The sequence below is a fragment of the Anoplopoma fimbria genome, chromosome 19 (assembly GCF_027596085.1).
Source record: "Anoplopoma fimbria isolate UVic2021 breed Golden Eagle Sablefish chromosome 19, Afim_UVic_2022, whole genome shotgun sequence".
NCBI classification, from domain to species: domain Eukaryota; kingdom Metazoa; phylum Chordata; class Actinopteri; order Perciformes; family Anoplopomatidae; genus Anoplopoma; species Anoplopoma fimbria.
This window is the reverse complement of record NC_072467.1, coordinates 9,116,753-9,132,393: the sequence shown is the minus strand read 5'-3', so window position 1 is coordinate 9,132,393 and position 15,641 is coordinate 9,116,753. Positions and strand designations below refer to the sequence as shown.

At 39.7% G+C, this 15,641-nt stretch overlaps 1 protein-coding gene across 1 annotated transcript; it reads left to right on the top strand.

Annotated features, from left to right (window-relative positions):
• The first annotated feature begins 1,355 nt into the window (after nucleotides 1–1,355).
• On the top strand, nucleotides 1,356–15,440 carry tspan33b (tetraspanin 33b). The gene is made up of 8 exons (XM_054620023.1): nucleotides 1,356–1,451; nucleotides 5,341–5,398; nucleotides 6,008–6,135; nucleotides 6,312–6,386; nucleotides 9,643–9,738; nucleotides 10,160–10,288; nucleotides 13,755–13,916; nucleotides 15,355–15,440. Exons 1-8 carry the CDS (start codon nucleotides 1,356–1,358, stop codon nucleotides 15,421–15,423), a joined length of 813 nt encoding a protein of 270 aa, XP_054475998.1. The 3' UTR covers nucleotides 15,424–15,440.
• The last annotated feature ends 201 nt before the right edge of the window (nucleotides 15,441–15,641 follow it).

Here is a 15,641-nt window from a genome sequence, read left to right as displayed (position 1 = left end):
TTTATTTTGTTTAATTCATGCAAACATGGTTCTATAATAGAGGCATTCTGTGCTGTCATGTTAACCCTGTAAAACTACAATATGACATTTTTTTACACTTTGCTTTCCACTCAAGATCCTGTCTTTAAGCTGAGCTAAACCAACCAGGTGCTGGCAGTAGCTCCATGTACAGACATGACAGCGGTATCATTCCTAACATCTAACTCTTGGCAAGAAACACTGGAAATGAAGTTGATTAATTCTGTTTAAAAATACAAAAGGTAAAGCAAAATGTAGCATAAGTAAGGGCAAACTTGTGTCTGTGGGACTAAAAACTGAGTTGTATCCAGTCTGAAAAAGAGAGATCAATGTAATTTAGACTTCACGTAGTTCCAGCAATTTACTGAGCTACCTGAGGGACCTCATGTCCTTCAGTCAGTCCACAGGAGACATCTGATGTAATGATTATAAAAAAACGTGATTAGGTATTCACATATTGTATTCCTATTTCCAAGGACAGTTCAGATTACATTTATGAGTTTTGAGCTGTAGTTAGAAGAGAGCCAGTAGCCAGTAGTGTCTCCTTCATACTTTCACATAAACTTTTTATATCTCTGTCCTCAGATAATCTCTCCTCAGTCCGACAGATGATCCATGCCGGTCGATTATCAATTTACTTTTAACATCTAAATCTCATTACAGATGGTGGCATGACATCTTTGCTCATTGATTCATTTGAGTGAGGTTTGGCTGAAATTCAACAGACTCACTCTCAAGCACAAACCGACAAAGCACAGCGGAAACATCAGAACAATCTGCCTAATGTAATTTAACTACATGAGATGTTATTGTCCAGCCTTTGTCAACTCTGATTCTACTCTAGTCTTTGCATAAGAGCATCTGTCTTTGAGGCTGTCATTTCGGAACTAGAACACAAGCCTTTCTGGGGCAGTAAGCAATAATATTGAAACAAGTGGGCATTATGCTTGTAGGCCTTTTATACAGGATCTAAGAACTTTGAATTAACAAAGAAAACAAGACAGATAGAGTGCATGGAGGTGAAAGAAGGTCTAAAATCTAGCAGCAGGCTGGCAATACTCCAACGCTCCTAAACCATTCAGCTGCAGTCAGCCAGAGATATTTTTTGTGTAATCTGATCTTCCTGTCTACATAGACAGTTCTGGGCCCTACCAGCATGGCAGGGCAGCGTCACAACCCCATGCCCCCTTTTTTAGCCAGCATGACACCCCATCAGTCGGCAAACCACCCCTCCCCACAGATTCACATGGTGGCTGAGTCTCTGCAGGGTGGGGCTCGATCTGAGTACAGTTTTGAAGTTAATCTCAATGTAGTGGCTGTAGAAACACCAACAAACAATGGACAGGAAACATAATCTGAACCGAGCCGAGACGTTCTCCTTCGTAAACCCCTGGATTAGATATTTTCTCTTCTTCTTCAGCTTCTTATTTTGGGTGAGTAGAGTTGTGCCGTTGAAGGATTAGTACTGACAAAAACACAGCTGTTATGGGGTCCCGGAACGCCATATATTCTCAATATTTGTGAGCACGCAAATCACCAGCTATCAGGGAGTTGTAGCTTTCCAAAAGAGTCTGTTAGAAAAGGAGGCCAAATTAAAACAGGCAAATGAAAAAGAGTTTGTAAATAATACATGACCTAATGTAATTCAGAAAGTACCCGTAGCTGCAAACAGCAGGAGCACCCAGCCACCCCGCTGCTACCTATTTTAAGTTTACTCCAGTTATATATGGACACTGAGATTGCTCATACATCAGTGTGGCAAATGTTGAGTGGTGTATTCTTGTCAAATCAGATGAGCATTGACTCAAACTGAACTACAAAATATTTGGCAGCTGTGTAAGCCTGGTAGTCTGTATCTGAGTGTTTCTATATAATTGTATTTTCTGTCACATGCTGTTACTTGAAAGCCATTGTTGAATGTAGTGTAGGTTGCATGTCTCGCAACATTACTGCCCACAATTGGAGTCCATTTTATTCAGCATATATACACAACCAAAGGCTCTTGTACCCCAGGGGGTACTTCTGCAGTTGCCAGAGAGTATGTGGAGAGAATGTGGAGTTACTAAAATATATATTTAGCAAGCAAGTGGAATTAAGCTATAAACAGTTAGCTAAAATGAATGGATAACAGGTTGAAATAGATAAATATTTATTTTAAGCATTTTTCCAATACATATTAATACACTGCTTGAAATAAACATAATCCATAATTGCATAAATAGTTGAAATTTAGCCAAAAGTAATGAATCAATTCTAAGAATAGTAAGTTAAAAGCAATGTATACATTATTGAAAAAGAAAGTATAGGACAAATGTTTGAAAAGACTAACGGTAACAGATAAAAAGTAAAAAAATTTAAATGGTTTTCCATTCCTTTTATCTAACAATCAAACTCAAGAGTCGATTAATACAGATGCAGCCAAACAAACCTAATCATTGACGTTTTGAAACATTTTGTGTCCACACAATATCCACTTTCCTGTACTAGACAGTGTTTAATAACTTCCATCTTAAAATAAACTCAAATGAGCACCTTTGGTTCATGTGACAGGGCTTCAGGGTACATCAGATATACAATACAAGTACAAAGTCTCAAGTTATACAAACTCCACTGCTGGTTGTTAGTGTAACTGAGAGGCCAGGAGCCAACTGGGATTGTTAAAAAAAGAGAAATGATTAGAAGACGTTTTGCTGCAGCCATTAAACCTCCCATCAGACCCTTTGCCTCTCAACAGAAGCTGCGTTCCCATAAACAGACACACACTTTAGACTCTATCTGACTCCCTCACTTTCCTACCACATTACTACTTCAAGCGCCCGGATCACATCTGTAGCTCTACGGAGTCCCTACACCTCCGTTATATCCCCATCCAATCCTACACAAACACAGCGAGGGGCTAAACACTGTAGCGCACTCTGACTGTGTTTAGAGCAAATCAGCAGTAACTGCAGCCACACAGCCCGGCCCGCGTTGACTTTGTTTATCAGACACGGGCTCAGAAGTGAACACTGCAGCCCTAATCCATCAGGTCTTTGTCCCCGCATCCTCACGACTCAGTTCAGCTGGCTTTCACCTCCGCACACAATCCACCGGGAGAAGCCTGATTCATCCCTTTGAAAAGCCTAAAAACAGAGCTGGAATACATTCACTGTGTGTGTGTGTGTGTGTGTGTGTGTGTGTGTGTGTGTGTGTGTGTGTGTGTGTGTGTGTGTGTGTGTGTGTGTGTGTGTGTGTGTGTGTGTGTGTGTGTGTGTGTGTGTGTGTGTGTGTGATGTTGCAAATGCATGCTGCCACCCGTATTCACATAAACACACACAGTGGCAAACTGACAAACGAAGCTGCAGGTGCAAACACTCCCACACAAAAGAGGATATACTTTAAAAAAACAAACAGACAAACTGTGCTTTCAAAAATCTTGAAAATACTGCTGAAATGAAAATGTGCATCATCGATGTCTTGTGTTTTGTCAGCTATTGTCTTGTCAAGTCGGATTATTGTTTCAAAAAATTGTGAGGGAGATAAAACAATTTCAAAATAACAATTTACTTCCCCAGAGCACAGAAAAAATAAATAGGACTGGACGTGAAAGGCTGCCAAATAAAGATTGCGCCTCTTTCATAGCAAAAAAAGACGAAAAAAATATGGCATGGCCCATGGATACTCATGACCTCCAGAGATCCAATTCAGGCTTTTCATACAGACACATAACAATCCATGTTTTAACAGGCAGTGTACAAACACTCACGCTGACACATAGACAATCAGTGATCAGGTGACTGTGAATCTGGAGGCTAGAAATAAAAGCCATGCAGATTGTTATTCAAGGTGAGAAAAACAATCAAGGAACAGAAGGAAATAAGTGTTGACAATGCCATCAACCGGAATCTCTAATTCCACCTACTGTCCTTTTTGCTGTTTTATTGTATAGCGTCTGTTCTGGTAAGTCCTCAGCAGCTTTACATCATTCCCTCAAGCAACAACATTACTTACAGGACACTAAAACACACACACGCACACGCACACACAGACACAGACACACAAGGCGGTCTGTGCCTGTATGCTTTCACGGTTGTGAGCCCTCATTAAAAGGCCGTATTCTTCCCCTCATCCAATGCATGCACGTTGTGGACAGCCAAAGTCTCTTTTGTGTTCAATATTTTATAGAGTAGGATCGTTTTAGCTATTTTAATGTTTTCTTCTGTCTTTTTACAAGAGCACAGAGCAGGTCTCAGACGGCCTGGACTCTTTACACACACACAATCTCACGCTTTCTCACCCTATTTCGCCTTTTTTCTACTCTGATGTGTCTCTCTCATGACACTGAATAATGAAATAGTCTATTGTTCACCTACAATGGTTTAAACACTGCTCAGTAAAACGTGGAGGGTTTATAGAAAACATTTTTTAACACAAGTTAAATTCATGCAGAAAGTTTGTTTTTTAAATTCTGAAGGTGGACTGAGTTTGTCAGAAAAAAAATACTTCTCCACTTTGTTGTTCAACATTGTGGTTTTCCAAATTCAGATGATTAAAGCCAAGCTCCATATGTTTTGTTATTTTCCTTCACTGCTGACTTCCATCTGTCTGTCTATGGTAAAGACATAAACTGACGCTGTTGCCATGACTACAGCACTGCACACTCAGCACCTGAGGAAAAGTCTTATCGTTGCTAATCTGATCACACCTGTTCCGGTTCGAAGTGCAAATAAAGTCTGTTCAAAACAAAGACCACTCAATGGAGGCACTATATTTTCCTCGCAAGTTTTCACACGTCAAAATAACCCAGAAGAATTACACGTCAATAACTGGTGCATTTTTCTAGATTTTTCAATGGAAAATTCAGTGAATGATTGATGTGGTTAACTTTTATGTAATAGTGTGAGTTTTAGGGAATTATGTTGATCCCTTTAGTTTTTTCAGAGTTAGCTGAAAAGATTGATTCCACTGTTACGTTTACGTTAAATTTGAATTAAAGCCAGGAGACTGTTAGCTTAGGTTAACATGAAGTCGTAGGGGGAAAGAGAAATTAGAGAAATAGCTTTAGAGGAGTTGGCAAGTATTCGTTGTGACAGAGCCACATAAATTGATAGAGATGAGGGTGGATCTATCTTTTATAATAAGAAGCGTGAATCCAAAGAATGGCCAGGTTAGGTTCTCCAGTAATTGCAGAATTTGGCAGCAAATTTAGAATGACCAGATATTGCAAAATGTGAAGCACAAACAGATCTGGGGAAGATATAAGAGAAAAGAGAAAACAAGTAATCTGCTCAATGTGCAATTTTAAAGTCCTAGTGTGGTTTACATTTTATCTCCTTTTCCCAGGTTTTCTCCTTGCTGATTGTTGCCATAGGGGTCTATGCTCAAGTCCAGAAAGCTACAGGTACATACATGACATACTATTTACATATTAAGGGGCATACAGTAGCATTTCTCCCATTCTACAGAAATAGTCTATTATCATATGTTTCAGCTAAAGAACATTATTTTTAATAAATATTTACTTTATGTCCATTTATTCCTGTGATAAACTGTTCCTTCTCCGTTCATTGCAGTCTCTTGAGCTGTGCTGGTGTGAGATGGTGGCCTCTTTTAGCTGAACTCCTGTTGAGCCAACCTCGACAAAGCAATCGCTTGATAGGCGTAGTGGGTTGCCAAATTTGAGCTTTATCCTCATTTTACCTTGTGTCATTATTTTCCCATTTTAATTGACAATATTCATTAGATGGACAACAAAGAAGGATTTACCTGGGCTCACCCGCGTGATTATGTCTGCATAATCCACAACAGAGCATTAATATTTTAAAAAAATGAAGGCAGCCGCTGTAGGAAGGGAGGATGGGAAAGCTAAAAGGGAGAGGGGAAGGGAATTAATTAGCTAGATTGAATAAAGGTTTGAAAAATAGAAATAAAAACAGTGAGGAAAATAAGTAAATGTTCTAACAGAGTAGGGCAGACTATTAAACAGTGGCTGTTCCTGTCTTTCTGCCAGACACGGTACGGGACACGTTCCTGATCGACCCGGCTGTCATCCTAATTGTGGTGGGGGTGGTCATGTTCTTCATCACTTTCTGTGGTTGCATCGGAGCCCTCCGAGAGAACATTCGCCTCCTCAAGACAGTAATAGACACATTATTAATACTGGCGTTGTGATTTGCTTCCGATATGGTAGCTCAAATTAAATTTAATCCAGAGCCAAGTTTTACATATCATGTGTAACAACAAATCTGACAGTTATGAGTCTGTCCTAGTCAAACTGTGTTTTAATATTTATATGTTTTTTTATCTTACTCTAGTTCTCCTTCAGCCTGTCACTGGTCTTCCTCACTCAGCTGGCCATAGCAGTTCTGGGCTTCTTCTACTCCGATCAGGTACTCATCTGACCACTCTGCACTAGATTAGTGATTCTTATATATTAAGTCTCTATAAGGTCACATCTGGTCTGGAGTTCTCTTCCACAGTGACACCACTATAGACCATGAATACCCCTGAGCCCCAGTGATTTAGTGTACTCTACCCAATGCTTAAGGACATTCTGTGCATTTGTAAACGACAATGTATTAAACTTAACAACGCATAAAATCTGAGCCCACAGATTGGTCCACTGTGGCCACAGGGGGGATGCCTTGTCCATGTCAGAGCCACACAGCATACGGAGAAAGAAAAACACAAAGGCGCTAGTACTACAGTGGAAAAAGTGTGTGTCAGGTTTGTTTTGTAGACAGCCAGAAAGGAGAGGAAAGCATCCCAAGTCTCTCAGAATGCACTCGCTTAAATAAGTATAAAGTATATTCTAAATTCAAAATTGGGCCTTATTTTCATATTTTTGACCATCACTCCTATTTGTAACAAGAAGAGTGACCTTAAGACGAGTCAAGAAACAAAATCAGCCACATAATCAGACAGGAATGGTAGCCTACAATTACTATCTATACTGTCAGTGTTCAACATCATTAACATTTTTGACCTACTGCACTTGCGATAGCTGTGCATGCACATGCATGCTCTGATATTAAGGATTAGCCCATCACAGACTTTTTGGATGCGTTCACTTTTGATTTAACATGTTAAAAGCAATGTCCCGGTAATGTCCAGGCGAGGGGTGCTTTTCTGGATTACATAGAAATAGTGTTTGGGATAGGGGGGCCCCTCTCTCCCAGCAGGGAGGGAGGGGGCCCCTATCCCTTTATTTTAACACGTTGAATGTTAGACATTAGGTAGACATTCTACACTGTGTTCAGACTTAGAGGTGATAAAACAGCTGCGCTGATGCTGAGAGCTGTTGTAAACCTACTTTTTTTTCCATCAAAAAGGGAATGGATAAACAATCTAACGAATAAGCAGAATCGATTATGACACTGGTATCAATAAGATCTTATCACTTCCTATCCCTAGCCCTAACAGCTTGTATATATATTAGTGTCTATATATTATCCATCATGGCCTAAAAACCGCGGCAGCCTCAATCCTGTGTGGTTATCGTTTCCCACTTGTGTATGATGTCAGCTGTACACATAAACAGTACACTGTAGAGATTTGTATACAGTGCATACAGCATGCAATTAGTATAGTAGAGCCTCAAGAGGAACAATTAAACATAATTTACCAAGGAAAAAATAGTTAACAGATAGTTAACAGATAACAAGTGTAACCCCTTGTTCTGATCATTGAATATTAATGCCTGTGCCTGTATGAGAACAGATAATCTACTTAATGACTGCATGAATGAATATGTTTGTGCATTCCTATGTATCCATCTGAGCACCACATTTGACCTGAGCGATTGATTTGGAGGCTACAGGGAAGAGAAGGATCCCCGCTCAACATCAACTTATCTCCTATACAGTAACATCCCATTAGGGCTCCACTCAAATCACAAGAGCCAGCGTTGGCATCGTTCTATGACATCAATGCGTGCCGAGGTGCCTCCTGCCTGATGATACCTCTCCTCTCCCTTGTGTTCCCTGTCAGTGCTCGGACTGCCTGCTGCTAAACAGAGCAGTTAAACAACCCTCCCAGCATCCTTCCTCGCTAAATGATTCAAATGCTTTGGCACTTCAAAGTGGAACCAAATGTTCCATTTCAACAGATCCCTTGAAGGAGACTTTGCCACTAATGACATGGGGAGGTGTGACGGTGGGAACCTAGGCCCACAAGCATTCTGCACCACGTGGTGAGACAGAAAGAGAGGAAGTGCAGGATGAGGGCGGGGGAACGCCATAAAAATACTAACACAATTTACTAAAACTACTTTAGGGTAAAGATTTTGGGCTATTTTGATAGAGCTCAGAGTATTTATCAACATAACCTGTTCTATAGCCGGCTATAACAAGAACAATTCACAGAGCCTTCAGCAAACTGCTTCCAGAAGTTCATTCCAGGCCTAATGAAATTTTAAAGTTCAGTGGCTCATTAGCATACAGTGCTCCTATTAGCATACATTACATCTGAACTCAAGTCTGTATAACAATGGCCCTCCTTTGAATTTTGAGAATTTTAAGGACTGAGATTTGCATTGAATACATTTTCTAACACTATTTATATGTAAGATTATAAAGCTAAATTAAATTTTAATAAAATCATGGGCAATTGAAAGCTAACAAAACAAAGTAACACACAATTTTAATGTCTGAATCAACCACATCTAGTTTGAAATCTCATTAAAGATTATTCAAACAAATCAATGGATTTCATTTATATTTCATCTGTCCTTTGTTTATTCAGCTCAAGTGGATCTGATGACAATTTCCTAACAAATGGGCAAATTCAACAAATTATCTACTGCAGCTGAAACAGTGTAAACCCCGCGTGTGTGCTCTGTATTGGTCTCAAAGGCATGAATGATTTTGATGCTACAATAACGTAAAACTAATCCATAGACTTGTTGCCCACAAGTATGTGGCGGTGTCTGTATCTACAGGGACCCTCCCCTCTGCCTGTATTTTGTCTTTTCTTATTATTTTGCTATGTTAGCGATGTTTCTGGGTGACAGAAAGACCATTTTTATATCCCCATGGGTGTGTAACCCCTAGCCTATAAGCAGGCTGAGCAGCCAGTGCTCATTCACAGGTCAAACACCGCCACTTTGTCACGCCCCATGGCGCACCGAGGCTCAAGGAATTGGGCACTCTTGAGTGGCGGAGAACGGGTTGTTTTTATGTGCCTCTTTGTGTATTTGTTTCCCCTGTCTGTGCTATGTGGTGCTTTATCAGACTGTATGTGACCGAGCAGATACACAGAGAGGCACACAGACAGGCAAAGAGAGAGCAGACAGGCCACAGCAGGAAAAAAAACATGCCTTGGGCTGCATTCATTCAAAATATGGCACTGTCCTGCAGGTTTTTGAGGAGGTCTGGATGTGTTTATTTGTGATTTAGAAAGTAACTGCCGTGAAACAATCAGGAAATAAAGTTTTATTCTTCTGATTCACAGCTTTGTTCTTACTACCGCCATCCCTTTTTTCCCCAGCTTGCTTGAACAACTGTATCCCTCTCTCGCTCGTAAAGCTGGAGAGGAGGGCTGAAGTTTGTACGCTGTGTTTACAAACAGCAAGGGACAAAATGACTTCATGTTGTACCTTTAAAGATTTAATTCTGTGTATTAACTCCCACATATCCCCTCTCTTAGACTCAGGATGCTTTGGGAAAGTTTGTGAAGAAAGCCATCGTGCACTACAGAGATGACCTGGATCTGCAGAACCTGATGGATTACATCCAGAAAGAGGTGCTCTGGTCAAGTCCTCTTACAGAGCCCAGAGTGGCTGTGCTTGTGTGTGTATAGCTAACCACTTCACACTAAAAGTCTTTAAATTGATCACATCTAGTGGTTTATTGAATATGTCTGAGCACTTAACCAGGAAACCACAACAAGAGACCACAGAGCTGTATGACTTATGTTTGTTAATATGGACTTGGTGTGGGATTTCCACATGAGAGGTTACATGTTACATACAGTTCCTGTACTCTACGGGTCTCCTCGTGTGATATTCTTGTTCCATCTGCACACACTGGCACACTTGCGAGCCTGGGTTTTCCCACGGGAGAAGCCCAGACTGGCAGGATGTACAGTTCACAGCAAGACCACAGTTCTAAATATAAACCTGCTGTGCTCTCCTCTCCCTCTTCGTCTCTCTTTTTTTACTCAGTTCAAGTGTTGTGGGTGGAACAACTACACAGACTGGTCTTGGAACCTGTACTTTAATTGTACACATGAGAACCCCAGCTCCGAGCGCTGTGCTGTGCCTTACTCCTGCTGCACTCCTGTTCCTGGAGAGGTCGGTGTTTTTTTCTGTTGCATCATGATATACAATGTGTTGACAAACTAATTAATAACTAAAAGCTTCATTGAAAACCGCTAAGAGTTAAGTAATTTAAACTTTAAAATGCTGACATAAAAAGACTCAGATTAGGTTGAATGCCTGTTAGAAGCATTTTTTTTAGCCGAGGTATCAGAGTAATGTGAAGCAAGGCGCTCTGTCTAAAAACTATATCAAATTATCAAAAGCATGGATGCGGTCGTTGACAGCATGATGAATTGCGCACCATTTGTAACCAAACAATGTTGCTCTAATGATATTACAGTCGATTACAACTGTTGGAATGTTTTTGCAATGAGGCTCATTTGCATAGAAAAGGGCCGATTCTGCACCAAATGTTGCCTATGCATGTTACCTAATTTCAATATAAGCAAATAGCAAAGGAGCAACTTTGCTTTTATTAACTTTGCATTGCCGTTAGGGGTGCATTCTGCCCTTTGGTGGTGCTTTGAGAATTACACGTTTTTTTCTCTTATTAATGCACGTTTAGCAGAAGCAAAAGCTGCTCAATCATTTTATGAATTTGCTCCACAGTGTGTAAGGCTGCACTTGGACCTTTGCCATTTACAGACAATAAAAGTAGGTTACTTTTCCAAATCTCACTTCTTTGAGATTTGGATGCTACTAAGATTTGCTCATGCGCGCCAACTAAAGGGAAGGGGAAGTAATACCTACCTGCAATTTTAACAGGCAAAGAACATTATCCTGCTCCCAGACCTCATATTTTATAATTAATAATAATTCAAATAAGTCTGGTGTAGTGCCCATTGACAGCTGTTAAAGACAGAAGTTGTCAGCAGAAATTATTTTGCAGGATTAAGACTGGGGACATCATCTTTATGCATGGCTACTACATTCATAAAAAATATAGATTGAAAAATGGTGAGAAGCATGGATGAGATCAAGGAAGCTAGACAAGTCGTTGTAAGTGGACTTAAAGAGACAACAACTCTTAAATCATCATATTTCTTTGATTCATGTGAAAAATACAAAACAGTGAATTGCTCCTTGCAGCCACTACCACAGCTTGTGTGAAATGAAAAATGACAAGGCCTGGCATGGGACAGATATGTCACTAACTACTGATTGTTTGTGGCAAAACAAAATAACCTTCCCTCCCAAGAGGTTTAACATGAACTCGAGGCTGAATGAATAAATGCAAAATGACTGCTATGCGTGATTACACCCAATGTTTCTGTATGTTATTAATAATAATTATCAGAATGTCAACGTTATGAATTAAGCTTCAGACTATTCTGTTTAGCCCTAATACTCACGCTTATACTTTTGCATAAACACTTTTAGGTCTTCTTACAGTCATCCAGCTTAATTTGCCTGAAGAAAAAAGATGTAATTTACTTGGGGTTGTTATTCTGTCTGGCACGTGGAGCCATGCCTTCTAGACAAAGTCAAGTGAAATTATTTGGGTCGTGTCCATGGAAACCGTCCCAGTCAACCACATGCAGTGCTCTAGTATCCATGTAGCATATAGCATGAGGCAGAAATAAACGCAATGTAACATTTCGAAAGAACGTGAGAAAAAGTCATAGCATATTATTTTGAACCAAGTCATAAAAAGGTCATAGTATAGCGTGTTGAAAAAAGTCATAATAACATCAATATATAATATGTACAAAAAGGTCATAAAAAAGTCATAGAATAGCATGTTGAAAAAAATCATAGTACAGTTAGTTGAAAAAAGTAATTATATAGTTTGTTGAAAAAGTCATTAAAATGTCATAGTATAGTATGTCGCAATTAGTCACAGTATAGTGTGTCCAAAAGTCATATTATAGTATGTTATGAAACAGTATAGTGTGTCCAAAAGTCATATTATAGTATGTTATGAAAAATGTCCTAAAAAAGTAATACAATAGTATGTCCTTACAATTCTTAAAGTTATTGTATTGTAGCTCATAAAAATTCATTGTATAATGACTCAAAAAATGACGTGAAAAGTTATAGTATGTTATAATATGTCATAGTATAGCATGTCATAAAAAGTCTTAGTATACCATCAAAAGTCATATTATAGTGTGACATTAAAATTTCCAATAAAAATCACTGTATAGCATGACACCATAAAAATATATATTATACATATTCAAAGTCATAATATAGTATTTCATTAAATAAAGGCTTTTAAAAAGTAATAGTATAGTTCAACAAACGATACCATTAGCTGTTTATGAATGTTCAAATGTATCCAGTTTCTTGACAATAAAAAACACACATGACAAGTGTCGATTTATTTCTTGGAGGCGACATCAACATGTGAACATCTTCAGGTCTAAACTACTGTTAGCGCCATTTTCCGTTTCTTTGGTTGAAGTAAGTCGGCACATGTAGAGCTGGTCTGATAATGACCGACCAGCTTCTTTCTTGTGAAGAATCTGCGACTTCATGAATGATTGGTGTTTGACTTTGAGTGATTTAAGATCCAGCTCCATGAGATGAATTGTAACAAAACAAAAGCTCTGAATAATGTAATAATCAGGGGTACATTCTCTAAAATCAAGCCCAAGCTGAAGCTAACCAACTGTTAAATAATGCTCATCTTCAAAATATAGAGTATTGATATGCCGTATGATATGCAGTCTACAGTATCATGACCAACCTTTAAAGCAGTGTCGATTTATTGATTTCAAAATGAAAGCCTATTTTCATAAAGGTTTAATGACATTTTGTCTGCACAGAACTCACGGCCCCCTGCACATGCATAACAGATTAAATGTGTGCAGATAAAGATGCATGCTGGCGCACAAGCAGTATATATGTAAATACTGTTCTCATGAATGCATGAATACATACATTTGCATTCACACAAAGACACGTTTAAAATGCTTGTCTAACCTCTGCAGACATACAGCAGCACAGCTTACAAGACACCAATGACAATTCCTTTTTATTTGAAATGATGATGGTAATAAAAAGAGTTCATGTAGTTCAATAACACAAATATTGATTATACATCATGCTACACGCAAAAGACATCGCAGCAACCTTTTTCTACATGGGTGAAAAATCAATTAATTAAACAGTAGAGGAGCTGATGCAGTGCTGCATCCTGCTGTTCATAGCCTGCAACTGCATGGCTTCTTCAGGGACTGATTAGTCTTTCTTGTCAGATCAAATGGACATGGTTGTATCGGTCTCTTCCTGTTTTGTTTCGCCTTCTTTATTCACAAGTCTCTACAGTCAACAGTCATCTGCAGAACTCTCCCTTGGCTGTCACAATAGTGAATATATTTGTCAATGCAAAGAGATGTGAAATAGCAGCCTATGAGAGTTTCTTCTGAACACTACGGTATTTAAAGTGTTTCAGGTTTAATAAACAAGACATAAAGAGTAAGACTGAAGACTGTCTCTCAAACTTTACGTTTTTCTGTCTCTCTGTCTTTGCCTTTGTCCATCCCGCATACAGACAGTGATCAACACTATGTGCGGTTTCGGGGTTCAAACCATGAGCCATCTGGAGGCCAGCAAGTCAATCTACCCTGTAGGCTGTGTGGACAAAGCAGTGACGTGGATCGAGTCTCATCTTTTGCTGCTGGGGGCTCTCGCCTTGGGCCTGGCCTTGCCTCAGGTAACCCCACATTTACTTGACTTAATTCAGGCTGCACACTAATTGGCAACAGTCATTTCCCATTGGTAACCTCAAACCTCAGACATTTCTGGCTGAGACATGGCCCTAGTCACATCTTAAATAAGCTCAGCCCACACACACACACACACACACACACACACACACACACACACACACACACACACACACACACAAGTCAATATGGGCATCTACTGGAGGCTCACTGGATTGAGCGTGTAGCAATCAACATATTGACGGGCCCTGCTCCCTCACAGGCAGACTTGCATGGTGTATTTGGACGGGGCTAAAAAGAAGTCCATGCAACACTTCATCAGTCAGGACCCTCAACCTTTCTTTAAGTAACACACACACACACACACACACACACACTGCACAAGTGCAGATAGTCTCACATTGAATAACCCTGTGGTTGCACAGAGGGGGAAGAAACACCTAATGATATTCTTATTCTAAAAGAAACCAACAGGGTGTAGGGTTAATGTGAGACCACTGGGATAGAACTGATTTAAAATGGGTTAAACCTAGACAGCAATAACTAGGCACAACGGGACAATGAATTTTTAACTGCACATTATTCATTTATTACACTGTTCTAGACCGAAAGCTCAGGTTAATGTGCAGCCGAGCTAAAAGTCTGTGTGTGATAATGTATGCTAATGTGCCTGAGACAGAAGCATACGGACTATTCCCTCCTACTCACTGAGCATCAGTGCACAGCACACCTCAAACACAACAACATTAAGTACTGTTATTAAGTCAAGTCAAAATGTTAGATTGGCCATGAAATCAAATTAGCGCTTATCAAAAGCTGCCTCGAAATAATTAGTACACTTACTTATCAAAATGATTCAGCTACTGTCACATTGCATTCTATCACAGCATTGCAGCTTTGCCACTGGATCTCTTGCCTGATCTGTGTCGCTTTCATATCCGGCTGATTGGGTCCCCAAAGATTCCGTTAAGAGGGAAGCATGTGAATTACCCATGAGTCCTGTCAAAACAATTGCACTAGTATTCCAGTTTGCTTTAATATTCAGGAAATCTTTATTACGAAGTTCTCCTTTTGGTCTTGAACATCTCAGCTACACACTATTAACTGTATTTGTCTTCATAACATAGCACAATTAAATCTGTTAATTATTGAGCTCTGTTAAAAGCTGTGTTTGCCCCTGAATGTGTGTGTTCTGGCTGTGAGAAACACTTTGTGATCAGCTCTATAGGAAGTGATACATATACAGTGTTATAATCCAGTTAATATGACTATACAGTAAATCCAAGTGACACAATCCAAACTGACTTATCTAATATGTTCCTCCTTGTGCCAAATGAGCAAGAAGGACCTTGAGATGCTCGGCATAGGCTGTACAGTAACAGAGAGTCTGTTCTGTAATCTAAAGTGGCTGCTACTGTCCTCTAGATTGCAGGCATCGTGCTGTCCCAGATCCTGATCTCTCAGATCCAAGATGAGATTACCTCAGTGTTGTGAGAGCGGCCCGCTGCAGGGGGAATAGACGGGAAGAAAAGAACTTACAGTACTCTGCTCAGCTCGTCTGACGTGTGCAAGGGCATCTTTTTTTTACCGCTACTGTATCACTGCGACATCAAATACATTTCTTATTTGCTGTTGCCTACAGGTATAAAAGTGTGGTGCACTTTAATGTGTTACTCAAAGTCATCACATACAAAAATCAAAAGTGTATATTT

Coding starts and splice junctions, on each gene's coding strand:
- tspan33b (XM_054620023.1), top strand. CDS start 1,356: ATGGACAGGAAACATAATCTGAACCGAGCCGAGACGTTCTCCTTCGTA. Junction 1,452..5,340: donor TCTTCAGCTTCTTATTTTGG/GTGAGTAGAGTT, acceptor TCCTTTTCCCAG/GTTTTCTCCTTGCTGATTGT. Junction 13,917..15,354: donor TGGGCCTGGCCTTGCCTCAG/GTAACCCCACAT, acceptor ACTGTCCTCTAG/ATTGCAGGCATCGTGCTGTC.